The sequence below is a fragment of the Aquarana catesbeiana genome, linkage group LG13, assembly GCF_042186555.1.
Source record: "Aquarana catesbeiana isolate 2022-GZ linkage group LG13, ASM4218655v1, whole genome shotgun sequence".
NCBI classification, from domain to species: Eukaryota; Metazoa; Chordata; class Amphibia; order Anura; family Ranidae; genus Aquarana; species Aquarana catesbeiana.
In genome coordinates, this window is record NC_133336.1 from 13,550,017 (window position 1) to 13,569,037 (window position 19,021).

Here is a 19,021-nt window from a genome sequence, read left to right on the forward strand (position 1 = left end):
TTTTATATCTTCGATGGAGAGTGGAGGGATACTATTGTAGCCAGCAACTGGATTGCCCATGTATGTTAATCTTGAGCGGAGCTATGGATTTGGCTATGTTCTTTTTTATTTTTTAAATGCTTCCATGTCTCTTGTTGCCAAGACCATGCAGAGAAGTTTGAATTTGTGTTCCTGTGTGTGTCCACATTTAGTTTTCAATTAAGTAGGTATCTACCAGAACAAAAAGTTCTACTCGGACAAAGTCCTCTCTAATCTGCTCTATGAGGGCTGAGCTGTCAGACATCATTCATGATGTAGTGGAATGAGTTGGGTGCACGTGGGTATGAGAGGGTGTCAAGTGCTGAGTTTGCATATCGGTTACTCGCCATTTGCAAGGAGAGGACTTCAAAGAGCTGAAAGTAATTTAAAGAGTTTTTCAGTTTAAACTAATCTCCTTCTTTGTAATGAGATTGTAGCTCTTTAATTTTGCTCGTACACTTGCTGCATGTTAAGTGGTTGCCCCGGTTTTCCTTTGTTTGGCTGCTTAGCAATGCCCAGAATCAAACTACGTATTCTGAAAACAGAAATCACATTAATTCGTGGCAACTATTTAGAAAGCCTCTATTAGGGAGCTTCAGAATAATAACGTAATTGGCAGCGAAAGAATCACAAAGAGAACATGAAGTCCCAGCTTGAGGAGACGGCGATTCAGAAGGAGTCTGCATAAATAGGGGAGATGGCGACATTACCATTCCCCAAGGAGCTCCCACATTTCATATTATAATACAATTAATAAGAGGCCTTCAGGGTTGACCATCATTGTGTCAAGAAAAACAAGAACAACATTTCTGAATCTTCAAAACTTCTTCCCAAAGTTGTTACGAAGAGTAATGTCTGAAAGTGGATGAATAAATAAGTATTGTATACCCAACAATCTGACCCACGCTGAGTACGGTCAAAGAAGGTGGAATCTCCAAAGCTTTCCCAATTCCCCCATGAGATTCATACTAAAGAATAGGCTGCTGTTTTGATGAATGTTGTAGAGCCAATGGGCACATAGACCTCCCTGGAGGTTTATATCAGCCCTTACACTTTTTATTAGTGATCAGGTGTCTCAGGAGAGCCACCCACTAGGCACCTCTCTTTTAAAGATCTCACCTTCCTCTCTGCTCCTCCCAGGATCTCCTGCTCTCTAGCTCCCTTGTCACCTCCTCCCATGCTCACCTCCAGGACTTCTCCAAAGCCTCTCCCATCCTCTGGAACTCCCTGCCCCAGTATGTCCGGTCAGCCCCTACCCTGTCCGCCTTTAGGCAGTCCCTGAAAACTCACTTATTCAGGAAAGCCTACCCCAACTTCACCCAATGCCGCGTACACACGGGCAGACTTTTCGACCGGACTGGTCCGACGGACAGAATCCGACGGATTCATCGGGCTTCATCGGACCTTCAGTGGATTTTTTCTGTTGAAAGTCTGACGGACTTTAGATTTCAAACATGCTTCAAATCTTTACGTCGTAACTCCGTCGGACCCAGTTCCTATAGAGAAATCCGCTCGTCTGTCTGCTAGTCCGACGGACAAAAAACGACGCTAGGGCAGCTATTGGCTATTGGTTATCAACTTCCTTATTTTAGTCCAGTCGTATGTCATCACGTACGAATCCGTCTGACTTTGGTGTGATCGTGTGTAGGTAAGTCCATTCGTTGGGAAAGTCCGTTGGAAGTCCGCCGAAAGTCCGTCGGACCAGTCCAGTTGAAAAAGTTCGCCCGTGTGTATGCGGCATTAGAAGTCTACCCACCTCCACCCAAGCCATCTCCATCCGATTATCCCCCGCAGCTATTACCTTTTTCACCATCTCCCGCTCCCTTTAGATTGTAAGATCCACGAGCAGGGCCCACCCGTCCCTTATGTATAGAACTGTATTGTAAATGTACTGTCCCCCTCTACATTGTAAAGCGCTGTGTAAACTATTGGCGCTATATAAATCCTGTATAATAATAGTAATAATATTAATCTTCAGCATAAAGCCATATCTTGGGCACAAATCCAAGGATAGGTAAATTCCCGACTATAGCAACGTCCATCAACCTTGGCACCTAGACAATAATTTATCCTTAAGAAATAGAAAAAATACTGCGCTGCCACTATGTGAAAAACCCCCCCAAAAAAGCAGCAGTTTAACTGTGGGATACACACCAAAAATACCAGATAAATAGAATAAAACTGTGCTATACCATAAATTATGTGTAAATGTACAAAAATAAATCATACATATCATAAAGTGGTGAAATATAGAATCTGAGAAACTCCTCTCATGGAATACCAACATCAAAAAAATAAAAAAAAATACAGTGATCAAATAAACGATAAACAATACAAATAGGACTATGAATCAATGTATGCGTATCAGAGTTCATAAATGATCTTGACTGGAGAAAATCAGAAAACCTGTAGGAAAGGTGAAGAGAGTCCCAAAGAAAAGCCCCTCAATGCTCTGCGGAGAGGACTTAAGACGACGTCAGTTGTGGACGAAACGTACCTTGGGAGGTTGACGCTCTGACGTCATCCCGATCCTATTGTAAACGGGCGGTCGCTATGCCGGCTGGCGAACTGCTCTTTTTATCCTGTTTTGTGTAAGTTTTCTACCTTTTTTAAATAAATGTCCTATCGGATTTATGCTATGGCCACCTCTCTTTTATTCACATGCCTTTGAGCTTGAGTGGTTGCATCCCCTATTGCATTTCCGCAATCACGCTGCATACAGAGAAGCTCCAATACCAGCTGGATATCCCTGATTTGGGTCTGCACACAAGCCTTTATTGCTTGCTTTGTGGTAAGCGTGAATTCTATGTGGTGGAGGAACACTGTGAGCGGTGTTTTTATATAGTCTTCATATTTAAGTCCTCTCCGCAGAGCATTGAGGGGCTTTTCTTTGGGACTCTCTTCACCTTTCCTAGAGGTTTTCTGATTTTCTCCAGTCATACATATTGGCCTAAATTCATGAAGAAATTAGATTTTTATACATTTTTTTTTCTTGGATATGTTTTATAGCAAAAAGTTAAAAAATATATATTTTTTTTTTTTACAAAATTGTCGGTCTTTTTTGTTTATAGTGCAAACAAGAAACAGCAGAGGTGATCAAATAACCACCAAAAGAAAGCTCTGTTCGTGGGAAAAAAAGGACATCAATTTTATTTGGGTACAACGTCGCACGACCGCGCGATTGTCAGTTAAAGTAACGCAGTGCCGTATCGCAAAAGAAAAAGGGCCTGGTCATGAAGGGGGAGGGGGGGGGTAAACCTTCCGAAGCTGTAGTGTTTAAACAGCATTTATTATTTACAGGTTACCATTACATTTCCAGTTATTGGAGAACGTTGTTTTTTTTTTATATGGGGAGGCCATTTTCGTACGTTACATATGGATTCACTGCACAATGGAGGCACCATAAAATCAACGAATCTTAATAGACAAACTGCAGACAATATATTCCGTTAATGCCAATCTTAACAATGTTTCTATTTTTTCTATTTAAAAATTACAATGTGGCGAACAGAAAATGAAATATAATTGCTCAGTAATTACAAGGCAAGGTGAATAGATTGTTCAAGCATGTCCGAAACATCAATAAAACCCAACGAAAAGGATAATTGAGACACTAGAGCTGGAAATGACACGCGACGCCACGTTGTTTTCTGAAATGCCAGCTGCTAATAACACGCCGACCTCTGATCTGTTTAATCTATTGTGAAAAGCTAAGTGCTCTCCAATCAGAAGAGGGGGGGTAAGGCAGGAATCATTATTGTGCCATCTGTGACCTGAAACATGGACACAATATAAGTATAAACGGATCACTCTACACTCGTTAAGTTGCCCCTTGAGCCGTATCGTATTGTATGATCACATTACTCTTATCCTTCTGTAATACCTAAAGTGCACAGCAATCTCCCAGACACATTTAAAGGTACATGCCAAACATAAAAAAAAAAAAACACGTGCATTTAAAAAAATCAGACAGGAGCGAGGGGAAGAGAAGCAGTGTCTTTTTTTTCCCCAAAATGTGTGGCAAATATTGGGAAATTTTGGCAAAATTTTATCAATTTTGGTAAATGCTTTGAAATGAATGGGGAAGGTGAAATGAACCACTTTCCGACCCTGGCTTTTTCTGACATTTGTTGTTAATCTGTATTTTTCGCAAAAAAACATTATATATAATTTTTTAGCAGAGACCCTAGAGAATAAAATGGCGGTCATTGCAATATTTTATGTCACACTGCATTTTTTGGAAAAAAAAAAAGACGTTCTAATGAATAAAAAAAAAAGAAAACTAAAGTTAGCCCAATTCCGCACTTCTCCCCAGCAGGTTGGCTGGGTGAGTAAGCCTCTGCTTGGGACAATGTGTTTGGGGTACTGTGTGGGTACAGGCATTGGGGGACTGGAGCTACGGATTAACTTCAAAAAGTCAACCCGTTTATGATCTCCTTCTGTGTTATGCCGCGTACAAATGACCGGACTTTCCGACAACAAAACCGTGGATTTTTATCCGGCGGGTGTTGGCTCAAACTTGTCTTGCGTACACATGGGTCGCACAAATGTTGTCGGAAATTCTGAACGTCAAGAACGCGGTGACGTACAACAGGTACAACGAGCCAAGGAAAATGAAGTTCAATAGCCAGTGAGGCTCTTCTGCTTGATTCCGAGCATGCGTGGAAGTTTTGTGCGTCGGACTTGTATACACACGCTCGGAATTTCCGACAACAAATTGAAGTTGGCGGAAAATTTGAGACCCTGCTCTCAAACGTTTGTGTGCGGAAATTCCGACAGCAAATGTTCAATGGAGCGTACACACGGTCGGACTTTCCGACAACAAGCTCACATCGAACATCTCCCGTCGGAAATTTCGACCGTGTGTACGCAGCATAATACCCTGTACACACGAGCGGACTTTTCGACCGGACTGGTCCGACGGAATGAATCCGTCGGACAATTCGACCGTGTGTGGGCTTCATGGGACCTGCAGCGGACTTTTTCTGTTGAAAATCTGACGGACTTTAGATTTGGAACATGCTTCAAATCTTTCCACCTGAACTCCGCCGGTCCCAGTTCCTATCGAGAAATCCGTTCGTCTGTATGCTAGTCTGACGGACCAAAACCGACGCTAGGGCAGCTATTGGCTACTGGCTATCAACTTCCTTATTTTAGTCCAGTCGTACGTCATCACGTATGAATCCATCGGACTCTAGTGTGATCGTGTGTAGGCAAGTCCGTTCGTTAGAGAGTCCGTCGAAAGTCCGTCGGAACTCCGTAGAAAGTCCGTCGGAAAGACCGCCGGACTTTTGATGCCGAAAAGTCCGCCCGTGTGTACAGGGCATAAGTCTTCTGCCGAAAGGGGAGATGTGTGACTGGAGTCACTTTGGGCGGTGGGGGGGGCTCTTGTGGAACCCAGCTTACCTTAGGGAGCTCTAGAAACTCCTTGTCCAGCTCCTCCGGCCCCTCCAATGTGTAAGTCACCCTGTGTCTATTAGGGGCACAGGGTGGCCGTGAATCCCAGTCAGGTCTTCACTTGCCAGGCTCACCTTACAACCACACCGGACTCAGCATTTTGTGTTACCCCTGTTATCCTGGGTTCTGTATATGTGGTTTGTGTTGAAAGAATAAAGGGGTTCTTTCACTTGGGACAGTAATACTTCTGAACAATATCCCTCAAGAAATATATGAAGATAAATTAATTCCACCTTTCCAACTGCTGGAATATTGTATGGGTCTGGTCTCATAAACTGTTGTAGACTTTTTACTAAATCGTTTGAGGTGTGGCTGTATCCCATTGTTCTAGTGTTTCTGTCTGCCTTGGGAGCAAAGTATTATGCGATGTATATGTGTTTCTAGCATGTAGACCAGGGGCAGGGTGGAGGGAGGGGGGAATTCCTCCAACAGCCCTCTCTAATGATAAGATGGTCTACTGATGAGAAGTTTGAATACACCTGTGTGTCTCTTGTTACTGAATATAGTTTACCCCGCCCCGGGGTCATTATGCAAAGAAGGGGGATGGTCCCTGAGTGTAAATCTCTTTGTACCTGTGTTTGAATAAACAGTCTTATGCTTCTTCACCCTACACTGATGCTTCGACAAGTGACTGGGGGGGCTAAGGGATCTAGGATCGTGCTGGTACTGGGCAAAGGAAGCTTTTATGGTGGACACACTCTTCTTGAGTACGGGGGTCCTTCACAATGATGTTATGCCAAGCATGACAGGTCCTCTTTATTGAGAGATGTGAGGTCAAAAAGACTCCACATCTCTCATTTACCTTTTTAAAAGAAAAAAAATGCCATTTTGACTTAAAAAAAAATCCTGTCAATCTGCCCGATGACCAGAAGTCACGTCAGAGGTCTCTCCGGTCTTCCAAGGGCATAGAGTCAAGTGGGGACCATCTTGCCCTCACTCAGCTTCCTGCATAGCCATTAGCCGCATCGGATCAGTTCCGAGCTTACCAACGGCTCTGGTAAGCTCGGAACTGACCAGGAAGCGACGGGTGTGGGTGGGGGAGGGTCACCTCTCCTTTCACCTATACAAGTGATCTCACTGCAAATATGCCACTGGGATCACTTTTATCTGAAAGCCGGCTGCCTGACTGAAAAAAATATACCGGGGTTATGGCAGCTAGCTGGTAAAATATTTCAACGGGGACACTAGTTCTGGTGACAAAGAGGGATTCCCTTACTTTGGAGCAGTGGGGGCCGCACCATTAGGGGCCACCACTGGCCCTCTCTCCGATGACCTGAGGAAGGGCCACGCCCCGATAAGCGTTGTCAAGACAATAGCCACGCTTTCTCCTTGCTTCCCTCAACTTGCTCTTCACCATCTTGAGCTCCAAGCCTCGCTTTGAATCTGGTCTCCCTGAGCGTTTGACGTCACGCCCGGGAGTCCCACGCTCACTGGTTCCTATTGGGGCTTGCTTTGACTATCTCCTGGCCCCCGTTTCCACCTATGGCTGGCTAGCTGTGCTGCCTCTCACCGCTGGATACCATCAGGAACTCAGTCCAGGCTCTACATCGTCTCCGGGTCCACACTCAAGTTGGGTTTTACTTCCCCCTTCCCCGTTTCTGTGGATTTCATAGGGGATGCATGAGGATTCCATCACTGCAGCAAATCTACCAACAAGCCGGTCCATTGGCCTCCGCCATATGGTACCATTATAGTGGTGAGCAAGCTGATTGTCTACCATCTACGCAAAGGAGAATTTTAATTGTTTTTTTTATATAAAAAAAAATCATCTTATGGCAACAATAAATCGATAAATGGTTCTTCTTATTGATTTTAGCCTGTTTATCTGTCCGCACAAGACTGCTTCGAATAGCGCTTTTCCTTATGTCTGCCATTGAGTGTATATAATTTTTTTTTTAACATGTGTCTGAACTTTAACGTGGTTGTAAACCCTTACTTCTCAGTTCCAGTAGGCAGGAAGGCCAGGATCTGACTTCACACACTGCACAACACAGAGCAGGGAGCTGAGTGTAATTTGAGACCTGAGTGGAGGGAAAGGACACCCCCCCCTACACAGTCTCATAAAGAAACATGCACAGCTGAGGCCGTCAATCACCTTCTGTGTGCTCTTGAGAGTCTGTGGTGTCAGGATAACTTGTCAGAAGTGAATAATGCAGATAGCATAGGGAGGAGAGAGGAGATGCTGCTTTGGATTGAGGCACATACACACTATAGAGGGATATGCTTTGTTTATTTTTCATTTCCGAGGTTTAATTTACATAGTTGAAGGCTCATTGCCTTTGTTCCCAACTATGCACTTAGTGAGTCTTTTGTATTTCTTGAGAAGCATTAAAATTAGGAATGCACCGATAGCATTTTTACGAATACCGATACTTTTTTGTAGTACTCGCCAATACCAATCACTGACACCTACCACAACTGTTTTGTTTACACTTCAGCTGTCAGCAATGGTACAAAGCATTGAAAAGTTATTTACAAATGAAATAAAAATTTTTTTTTTTACATTTTGCGCTTTTTTCAATGTGAAATGTGTAAATATATGTTAAAAATATGGGAAAATATTAATGAACAAAGCAAACAAAAAAAAAGTTTTAATTATTAACCGCTTGCCGACCGCCTCACGCAGATATACTGCGGCAAACTAACGTACCTGTATGTTGCCCTTTAGGAGGCCACCTGCGGCCGCGCGCGCCCCCGCGGCAGGCTCCATGAGTGGGGTCGCAGGTCCCGCGGACTCGATGTCCGCGGGGATACCCGCGATTGTGTCACAGAGAGGAAGAACAGGGAGATGCTAATGTAAACAAGCATCTCCCCGTTCTGCCTAGTGACAGTGTTACTGATCTCTGCTCCCTGTCATTGGAGCAGAGATCAGTGATGTGCCACACACAGCCCCTCCCCCCCACAGTTAGAATCACTCCCCAGGGCACACTTTACCCCTACACTGCCCCCTAGTGGTTAACCCCTTCACTGCCAGTGTCGTTTACACAGGAATCAGTGCATTTGTATAGCACTGATTGCTGTATAAATGACAATGGTCCCAAAAATGTGTCAAAAATGTCCGATATGTCCGCCATAATGTCGCAGTCATGATAAAAAAAAACGCTGATCGCCGCCATTACTAGAGTAAAATAAAAAAATATTAATAAAAATGCCATAAAACTATCCCCTATTTTGTAGACGCTATAACTTTTGCACAAACCAATCAATAAACACTTATTGCGATTTTTTTTACCAAAAATATGTAGAAGAATACATATCGGCCTAAACTGAGGAAAAAATGTGTTTTTTTATATATTTTTGGGGGATATTTATTATAGCAAAATGTAAAAAATAATGCGTTTTTTTTCAAAATTGTCGCTCTTTTTTTGTTTATAGCACAAAAAATAAAAACCACAGGGGTGATCAAATACCACCAAAAGAAAGCTCCATTTGTGGGGAAAAAAAGGACGTCAATTTTGTTTGGGAGCCACGTCGCACGACCGCACAATTATCAGTTAAAGCGACGCAGTACCGAATCACAAAAAAGTGCTCTGGTCAGGAAGGGGGTAAATTCTTCCGGGGCTGAAGTGGTTAATAGTTTATAAAATAAAAGTGAACAACAAAAAAAGTCAGAAGGAAAATAATAATTAAATGGAGGAGAATAAGGGGTTCATTAAGGCTGATTAGAGTAAAATAGAGGTTAATAAGGGGTTAAACAGAGGGACATTTAATAAAAAAAAAATATATATATATATTTTTTACTTGACAGGTTGCTTTAAACTGACTCCATCTGCAGATGGAAGTTCATCCCTTTGATCTGTAGATGAATAAACAGAAAGATACAAAAAGTAACAATGTTTCTTTTTATTTTTTGTTTCAGTGACTGAGTTGATGTTGTTGATAAACATTAATCGACTGCTTTTTTTCCGACATCTTCAATTGCTGGACTTTCAGCTGTCAACAGGGGAACCCCACTGACAGCTGAATGAGTCATCGGTTGTTAAGGGCGCGGTGGTCCAGATCCTTACAACCTATAATTGACAGATTTTTTTCTTTCTACATTTCAGCTGTCAGTGGGGGGATCCCGCTGACAGCTGAAAGAACCGAGCCTGAAAGTATCGTTTTAAGTATCAGCGCATTTACTCGAGTACCGATACTTGAGCAAATGCTTAGTATTAGTACCTATACCGGTACCGGTGCAACCCTAATTAAAATATCTTTACACACCTGGAGATCCTGCCGGTCCCCTTCACCCTGTTTCTTTCTGACCACACTAGGCAGGGAAGCAGATCCATCTTAGCATGGTCAGCTTGCATCTGTGCCTTCTAAACAGGAACAACAGGATGCCTGTGCTCCCGCAGTCAGGCTGCTGCTAGCACGACCCCCCCACCCAGGCCTGCCTTCTGCTTGGAAGCTACATGACTCTACTCCCCCATGGTCAGATCTCTGCAGGATCCCCTACCACCCGCCCAGACCTGCACAGTTGCCTGAGAGCAGCTGGGATATGAGACCTCTGTAAGAGCTGCCAATAGTCCCTAGGAATCTCCTACAGAAGGTTTTCTTTTTGTCTTAAAAGGGTTGCCGTAGGTTAGTATTGGACATGATTCAAATGTTTTAGGATAGACAAGGTTCACAATTTCACATTTACTTTAAGCATATTTTGACCTTACATTAAAATGAGTGAAATATTACTGTAAAATCCATTTGGCTGAAATCATTTGAACCATCTCCAACGGGCCGATATGACCTTGACAACAGTGAACGGGGAGAGATTTCTCCATTATCTGAGCTTCCTTAGACCTGTTGCTGTTGCTTGTATTTTTCTCCTCATGGACTACACCGGAGCACATGTGGTCAAAGTGTAACTCTACCTATATTAGGTAACATAAGTTCTCCCCTACAGCTAACACAGTTTACAATCTGGTTCCTTAGACACTACTGTACCTATGCAGCATACAGCACCAGTGAGCAATGCCACATCACCTGTTCTGGATTACCCTATTGGCTCAGATCCACGTAACCTCTCCCTGTACTTTCCCTTTTCATTACTGTTAAGCCTTTGTTCTGCCTGTCAGAGTTGTTCCTCAAGTTTTAACCTTCTTGAACTGGGAGTATCTGGAAGCCACTTAGCATCACCATTAGTGCACCACCAAAAGGGCCTCAACCTTGCCGGCAAAAAAAAAAAAAAAAAAAAAATCAATTTTTTTCCTCCCTGTTCATAGTATTTACATAGACTTTAGCAATGTTTCACCTTCTAGGAACACTGAAGTCCTGCAGGCAGACTTGGACCTAGCAAAGTCACTCCAAGGCCTAAGGCAGCAGGGGTTTATATTATCTGTTTCTGGCTGCTCTTATGATTATCTAGGTGACTCTGTTACAGTTTAAGCTGATTGGTAAAACCTATGGCCAGGTACTCATAATTATCCTGTATTTTAAGTGTAACTTTACCATTGTTATTCATATCACCCCTTATCTCTGTCTACCTTTACCTACGCTATTTTATGACAATGTACTTAGTTTGTTTTACTCAATAGTCTGGTGCTTGCGTTCTTTAAAATAGTATTATAGCTGGGTAGTAATGTCACTGTCAATGATTTCTCTGTGAAATTGTGTGTTTAAGTACTCAGCCTGGTGTATCAGAGGGGCTAAATATTTGGGAAGGTCAGGCCAGCAACAGAGGACCCATCGTAACTAGCACCTTCGGGGGTAGTGCTACACAAGAACTGAAGATGGGTCCTTACATTAAATGTATTCCTTTTACCAATATGATATGAATTCCAGGTAGGGATGTTTTTTGATAGTTACATTGCTCTAGCTTGGATCAATGTAACTATGCACAATCCATGCCTGGCCAATCTCCCTGCAAGCTGGCAATCACTGTTGTAGGTACCACTAGTACAGTGATCTCCACTAGCTTCCAGGTCTCGTGCAAAGTGGTCAAATGCTCGGCATGGGCACCATTCAACAATTTGCATTTTTTCAATGAATGCAAAGAGTTCTTTAATTAGACAAGGTGGAGAGGCAGGGCAGTTATGTCATGATCTCCAGCTCGTCCAATCAGAGATTGCTTTACATTCATTGAGAAAATGCAAAGTGTTCTCTGAATCGTGCGCCATGCAAAGTGAGAAACCTCTAGTGTTCACTTAGCAGTAAGGCAGCCGCCAGCCACTCAGTTCAGGACTCGGAAACTAGGGTTGATCACTCTACTAGAGGTGCCTACTACAGTCATCTCCAGCTTCCACAGGCTCGGGCAAGTATGGCACATACATACTTACATTGGTCCATAGTACAGCTTTAAGTCTAGAAAACAAAATTTTCATGTGTATGATTCTTCACTCAAGGCTCAACTTGAGGAACCAGCTCCCTGCCTGGTCCCTTCAGGAATAGACCAGCCTAGGACCCTCACTGGGGCCCATAGACCATTCATCAGAGAGGCTCAAAGCTGAAACTCTGATTATCAACAAAAATAAACCTTGAATTCTGTCCAGCACACCTAAAGCGTTCTAGAAAATGATGCAGCAAGTGAAAACAGAATTCCCGACCTCCATGCTTCTTTGGGGCCAATGACAGCTGGTGTTGAAGATATTGGATCCCAATGATGGACAATTAGCTAATATTTTCAGACAAAAGAAACTGACCACTACTGATGGCAAATATTTTTTATTTTGCAGTTCGATGGCAATATGGTTTACATAGTTACTCTGGAAAATTAGCATCAGGATTTTTGAAGTGAGATGATTGGACAGATTTGTTATGAGAGCTTGCTGATGTCCTCAGACCAAGCAGTCATTTGAAGAGGTTTTCCATCCCACCAAAGACAGACCTCAATCTGATAAGACTTGCTGCAATGGAATATTACATTCCCTTGTATATAGAGTAGTCGTATCCAAATTTATCTGACCAGTGCAAGAAGTATTTATTAGTGTAACACGGGAAGTACGGAGTTGCGCACTCATCAGGACCTTGACCTGGTTGATCATTTTTAGGGTACACATCTGGAGTTGCATTGTATTTCTGAAGCCATTTCTCATATATCCTAGAAAGATTTATGGATAGATAAAGATAATAAATCTCCATACAAAAATCCTAATACAAAAAAGTCCTATTTCCGTTTTGCCATTGGGGGATTCTGTCAACTTCTCTTCTCCTGTATCACAAAATTACTCCATCCCTGCACTACACACACACACCCCACAACTGTCCCACATTTCTGGCTTCCTCTGTCTCTGACCACCAAAACATGTCAGACCCCCCATCAATCCCTGATCCTCCAGAGAAATGTGGCTGGAGCAACTAATAGCAAAAACTTCCATGTCAGTCCTTTAACATTCACAGCCGCTCACCTCCCATCCCATATCTATTCCTGGCCACCTCACTTACTCCTCTTTATCCACAAACACATATAGATTCCCCTAGCTACCTTATCACACCTCCATTGACCGCCCCACCACCACCCCTCCCTTCCCTCCTTACACCCATCCCTCTCTGACAGTCTCACTATCTTCCACTGACATATGCATTTCTGGCCTCCTCCTCCCCATCAAATCCCTACCCCACTGAGAGATATCTATTTCTGGCCTCCTCATCCCCCTCAAATCCCTAATCCATGCGCCCGGACCCTAATCTACATCAGTGGCGTCTCCAGCTTTCATATTTAGGGGGGGCACATGGGGGGACAGGGACAAAAGTAGGGGGGCAATTTATATATATATATATATATATATATATATATATATATATCCTGGGGCCCTTTACTACGATCCCACAACGGCCCTTTCACATGTTCTGCAGTGAGCTCCCTTCCTACTGTATTGGGGCCCCCCCAGGGTGACAGAGAACAAGAGATATATGTCACCAGCATACTAAGAATATATAAGGGTCCAAAGCAGTGGGAGAACTATCAGGGTTGCAAAGGTTGTATTGCCACCGGGCCCTGGTGTTCTGCCACTGTGGGGTTCCCCAGCCTCCTCTTGCTGTTCTGCCCCTGCTATTGACAGCGCTGGTCTGGCATCTCTTGGAATTTACAGGCTAGTTCTCCTGTCCTAAGGATGGGAGAAATCAGTCTGTTTTTTCAGTAACTGAGAGTCCTGGTGGAGTCCTTCCTGCAACTCGCTCTTCTCCCTGCCAATGAGGATGCAGGAGAAGGAGCAGATCGGGCGGCCATGGTTGTTTGAGCGCTCGCATTATGCAGTGTCAGCAAGCAGAGGGAGGGGGGAGGAATCACCTGCAGGAGCTGACTGGGGACGCTCTCCCTCTTAGACATTGCCTTTTTTGTAAAATAAAAATTAATTTTTTTATTTTTATTGGGGGGGCACATGGTGGGGCACAGCATAATGTTGGGGGGGTCAGGGCCCCCTCTGCCCCCCCCCCTAGGGTCGCCATTGATCTACGTGCCGGGCGCTGGACGCATGGATTCCAATGTTTTTTTGTTTTTTTTTAAGCACATGATTTATAATTGGCTTAAAAAAAGGATGGGCTTGGGGCGCAGAACACTGTGCCCTGAACTTACCCAGTTGTGTAACAATAGCAAATGAATATTCACTATTGTCTTCCTGATTCTCCTCCAGGCCAATCAGGAAGCAGGTCCTGAGACCCGATTGGCCAGGGGGTCTTCTACACTTCCTGTTCCTGGTGCAGCCCTGTGGCCGGGGAGGGCTGGAGCTGGCATCCGGAAGCCGGAGCGATCATGGAGGCCGAGGACGGGCAGGAGCTGCGGGTCAGTGGAGCAGATGGCGAATGACACACTGGTGGTGACCCTGAGCTGCGGGGAGAAGTCATACAGCGGGATGCTCCTGGACTGGAGAAGTGAGTACACCCCCTCCCCGCCCATACACTGTACGATCTTATCGATCGCCGCATTCCCGTCTGTCTCCCGCAAGAGGGGGGGGCTTGGCTTTAGTTTGCCACCCCCCCAAAAAATAGTGAGCACCGGCCGCCACTGACGCTACTGTACCCCAATGGTTGCCCTGACCTTGCAAGTCTCCTGACATCTCTGACACCCTGGGTTCAGACATTTTAGCAAAGAAATATGGATGCAGACACAGAATAATTCACAGTAAACCAGTTGAGTTTAAATTAGGATTTTGCAGTAAATAGAATCGATAGAAAATGTATCGGATAAGAGAAATCAGGTTATTGTTACACTCTTTATATGAACAAACAAAACTGAAGTCCCTTGTGAAGCAAGTAATCAGCAAGTTTAACCAATCAATGTCTATGGCTGAAGGCCAGAAGAGGGTAGGAGAATGACCAACGTGGAGTCAAACTACTTCCTTCAACCTCCTGACGCCATAGACCCTCTTTAACACAAACACTTAACACAGCTTAGCAAGTTGTGTCTAAAATCTATGACCTTGGTTTCTTAATAAAGAGTTCCTTGGTGATATGGGGCCGGATAGATGCCCAATGTTCTTGTCCCTTGTGGGGGGATAAAGTAGTAGATGTAGAAATCTTGTGTCTTCAGCTAGCTCTAATCTAGGGGCCCAAAGTAATTGTTAGTTAATAACATTTGGCAGTACATTAGATATTGTAGATGTCTCCTTATAGAGCTCTAATGAAGGAGGCAAAGTAACAGTGTTTGTATGCAGTGTCCATGGGTGTAAAGAGGATGGGCTTGCGCCCGCTCACCAATTTGGGTGACACCAAGCTCAGGAGAAATTATGTGAAGATCCTGCAGAAGGCCTCTACAGATACGGTGCTCAAGGCATGGCTCTCGACCACGTGCCTCTCAGCACCGCAGCTCAGCTGGATCTGTGATACAGGTAATGAGGGTGTCTTCCCAGCTACCACCCAATGACCTGATACTGTCGACAGCGGATGCACTCACACTTGATCCCAGAGGCTTTCTCTTGCCACCTAGGTGGCAGCACAGCCGCGGTCTCCCTGACTGTCTGGATCACTGCTTTCAGATGAAGGCCGTGGTCCCAAGAGACTCCTTCCCAACACAGGCTATTTATCCCTTCCCCCAGCATTCTGTTCTCTTCCTCCAGCCGGCTGGAACTTGTAGTTCAACACAGTCCGGCTCCAATGCAAGCTTGGCTTTCCGAGACTACATGTCCCAGGATCCTTTGCTCTTCTCTCTCAAATCCTCACTTGCTCTGGATTCAGGATGCAGTAAACAGTCTGTGCTGAACAGTGGCGGCCTGTCCATTATGGGTGCATGGGTGCATGGGCGCCGCCCCCTGAATCCATGCGTCCGGCCCCCTATTCTACGTACAGGGCCACAAACAAATACTCTTGCGGTGATCTAATGTTCAAGGGATAACTTCTGAGGCCTGGCTGCTCTCCAGGATAGGGGCATCCTAGCAGTCATAAGAGAAATAAAGAAAAGAGGGCACACCGTGCATTATCCTCAATAAATTTATTAATGAAAACAGATTAAAAAACTACTCACAAACACGTGAAGAAAAATTGCTTTGTAAAAGCCTTCTAGTGTTGGCAATCGGTCTAAATGTCGACGGTCTCCAGAAAGTGCAAGAGAGGACATTAGGACAGCTGCTTTTACAAAGCGATTTTTCTTCATACGTTTGTGAGTAGTTTTTAATCTGTTTTTATTTATAAATTTATTGAGGATTATGCCCGTGCGCCCTCTTTTCTTTATTTTTCTTATGACTACATACAGGGTGCCGGACGCATGGATTTCAATGGTGGGGGTGTGTTTTTTTGAAGCACGTGATTAGAGCCAGAGGCCCTAATAGGGTTCAAAAAAGGGTGTGCTCAGGGGGCAGAGCACTGTGCCCCGATCCCACCCAGTCGTGTGACAATAGTGAATGAATGAATGTTCGCTATCACCACACTGATCCTCCTCCCAGCCAATCAGGAGGCAGGTCTTGAGACACCCGTCACTCGATTAGCTGAAAGGACATGCAATCCTTTTGGAAGCCTAGAAGGAGGAGAGAGGAGGTGCGTGGTGGATGTCGCCGTGATGCAGAAGAAGGGAAGAGGACACAGGAGACCTGCCCGCCGCCCGTAGGAGCCCGCTGCCTCCTGCCTGTAGGAGCCCACTGCCTCCCGCCCATAGGAGCCCGTCGCCCGTAGAAGCCCGCAACCAGACTGCTCCCCACCACTCGTAGGAGCCTGCATAACTGCCTGCCACCCATCTGCAACCTAGATGGGGTAAGTGGTGGGGGGGGGGTTTGCCACCCCCCCCAAAAAAAAACACCAGTCACCACTGGTGATGAAAACTAGAGGGAAACAGCTTCCCTGTTGCAAATGCTGCAAGTGACCCATGTCATGGGTAATTAAGGCATTTGGGTGATTATATATACAGTCAGGTCCATAAATATTGGGACATCAACACAATTCTAATCTTTTTGGCTCTATACATCACCACAATGGATTTGAAATGAAACAAACAAGATGTGCTTTAACTGCAGACTTTCAGCTTTTATTTGAAGGTATTTACATCCAAATCAGGTGAACGGTGTAGGAATTACAACAGTTTGTATATGTGCACTTGTTAAGGGACCAAAAGTAATGGGGCAGATTAACAATCATCCATCAAACTTTCACTTTTTAATACTTGGTTGCAAATAATTTGCAGTCAATTACAGCCTGAAGTCTGGAACACATAGACATCACCAGACGCTGGGTTTCATCCCTGGTGATGCTCTGCCAGGCCTCTACTACAACTGTCTTCAGTTCCTGCTAGTTCTTGGGGCATTTTTCCTTCAGTTTTGTCTTCAGCAAGTGAAATGCATGCTCAATCGGATTCAGGTCAGGTGATTGACTTGGCCATTGCATAACATTCCACTTCTTTCCCTTAAAAAAACTCTTTGGTTGCTTTCGCAGTATGCTTCGGGTCATTGTCCATCTGCACTGTGAAGCGCCGTCCAATGAGTTCTGAAGAATTTTGCTGAATATAAGCAGATAATATTCCCCGAAACACTTCAGAATTCATCCTGCTGCTTTTGTCAGCAGTCACATCATCAATAAATACAAGAGAACCAGTTCCATTGGCAGCCATACATGCCCACATCATGACACTACCACCACCATGCTTCACTGATGAGGAGGTATGCTTTGAATCATGAGCAGTTCCTTTCCTTCTCCATACTCTTCTCTTCCCATCACTATGGTACAAGTTGATCTTGGTCTCATCTGTCCATAGGATGTTGTTCCAGAACTGTGATGGCTTTTTTAGATGTTGTTTGGCAAACTCTAATCTGGCCTTCCTGTTTTTGAGGCTCACCAATGGTTTACATCTTGTGGTGAACCCTCTGTATTCACTCTGGTGAAGTCTTCTCTTGATTGTTGACTTTGACACACATACACCTACCTCCTGGAGAGTGTTCTTGATCTGGCCAACTGTTGTGAAGGGTGTTTTCTTCACCAGGGAAAGAATTCTTTGGTCATCCACCACAGTTGTTTTCCGTGGTCTTCCGGGTTTTTTGGTGTTGCTGAGCTCACCGGTGGTTTCTTTCTTTTTTAGGATGTTCTAAACAGTTGATTTGGCCACACCTTATGTGTTTGCTATCTCTCTGATGGGTTTGTTTTGTTTTTTTCAGCCTAATGATGGCTTGCTTCACTGATAGTGACAGCTCTTTGGATCTCATATTGAGAGTTGACAGCAACAGATTCCAAATGCAAATAGCACACTTGAAATGAACTCTGGACCTTTTATCTGCTCCTTGTAAATGGGATAATGAGGGAATAACACACACCTGGCCATGGAACAGCTGAGCAGCCAATTGTCCCATTACTTTTGGTCCCTTAAAAAGTGGGAGGCACATATACAAACTGTTGTAATTCCTACACCTTTCACCTGATTTGGATGTAAATACCCTCAAATTAAAGCTGAAAGTCTGCAGTTAAAGCACATGTTGTTCGATTAATTTCAAATCCATTGTGGTGGTGTATAGAGCCAAAAAGATTAGAATTGTGTCGATGTCCCAATATTTATGGACCTGACTGTACATTTGTTGAGCGCTGCATTTTGTCATTTTTTCACTTTTCACAATTTCTATCATTGTTGATGCTGACTGCTGTTTTTTTGTTTCTATATAGGGTAGCGCAGCTTTATTTTTTTTTTTTTTATATACAGTATGGCCCATTGGTGATGCCATGCCATATTTTTCCAGTAAGTTGCCCACCTTTAGGCCACATGCAGACTGAACATTATAAAAATACCAGTAGATTTAGTTGTAGAATGCTGCGTTAAAACTCAAGTTTTGGCATGTTTTGTTGCGTTTTTGCATTGGCGTTTTGTGTTTTTTAGCATTTCTTAGCAAGACTATACTCCCACAAAAGCTCATAAACACAGAATAAATAGCCACGTTTTTCAGTGTTTTTCAGAGTTTATGCCCCGTACACACGGTCGGATTTTCCGACGGAAAATGTGTGATAGGACCTTGTTGTCAGGAATTCTGACCGTGTGTGGGCTCCATCACACATTTTCCATCGGATTTTCCGACACACAAAGTTTGAGAGCAGGCTATAAAATTTTCCGACAACAAAATCCGTTGTCGGAATTTCCGATCGTGTGTACACAAATCCGACGCACAAAATGCCACGCATGCTCAGAATAAATACCGTATTTATCGGCGTATAACACGCGCCGGCGTATAAC

The 19,021-nt window shown here is 44.1% G+C and overlaps 1 protein-coding gene across 1 annotated transcript in view; it reads right to left on the minus strand.

The window, feature by feature from the left end:
• Positions 1–12,098: 12,098 nt before the first annotated feature.
• Positions 12,099–19,021, minus strand: part of LOC141117648 (tyrosinase-like) — a 45,894-nt gene continuing 38,971 nt past the window's right edge. Inside the window, exon 5 of the mRNA XM_073610606.1 lies at positions 12,099–12,490. Within this exon, the coding sequence (XP_073466707.1) occupies positions 12,310–12,490 (181 nt within the window). The 3' untranslated portion in view covers positions 12,099–12,309. The remainder of the gene's footprint in view (positions 12,491–19,021) is intronic.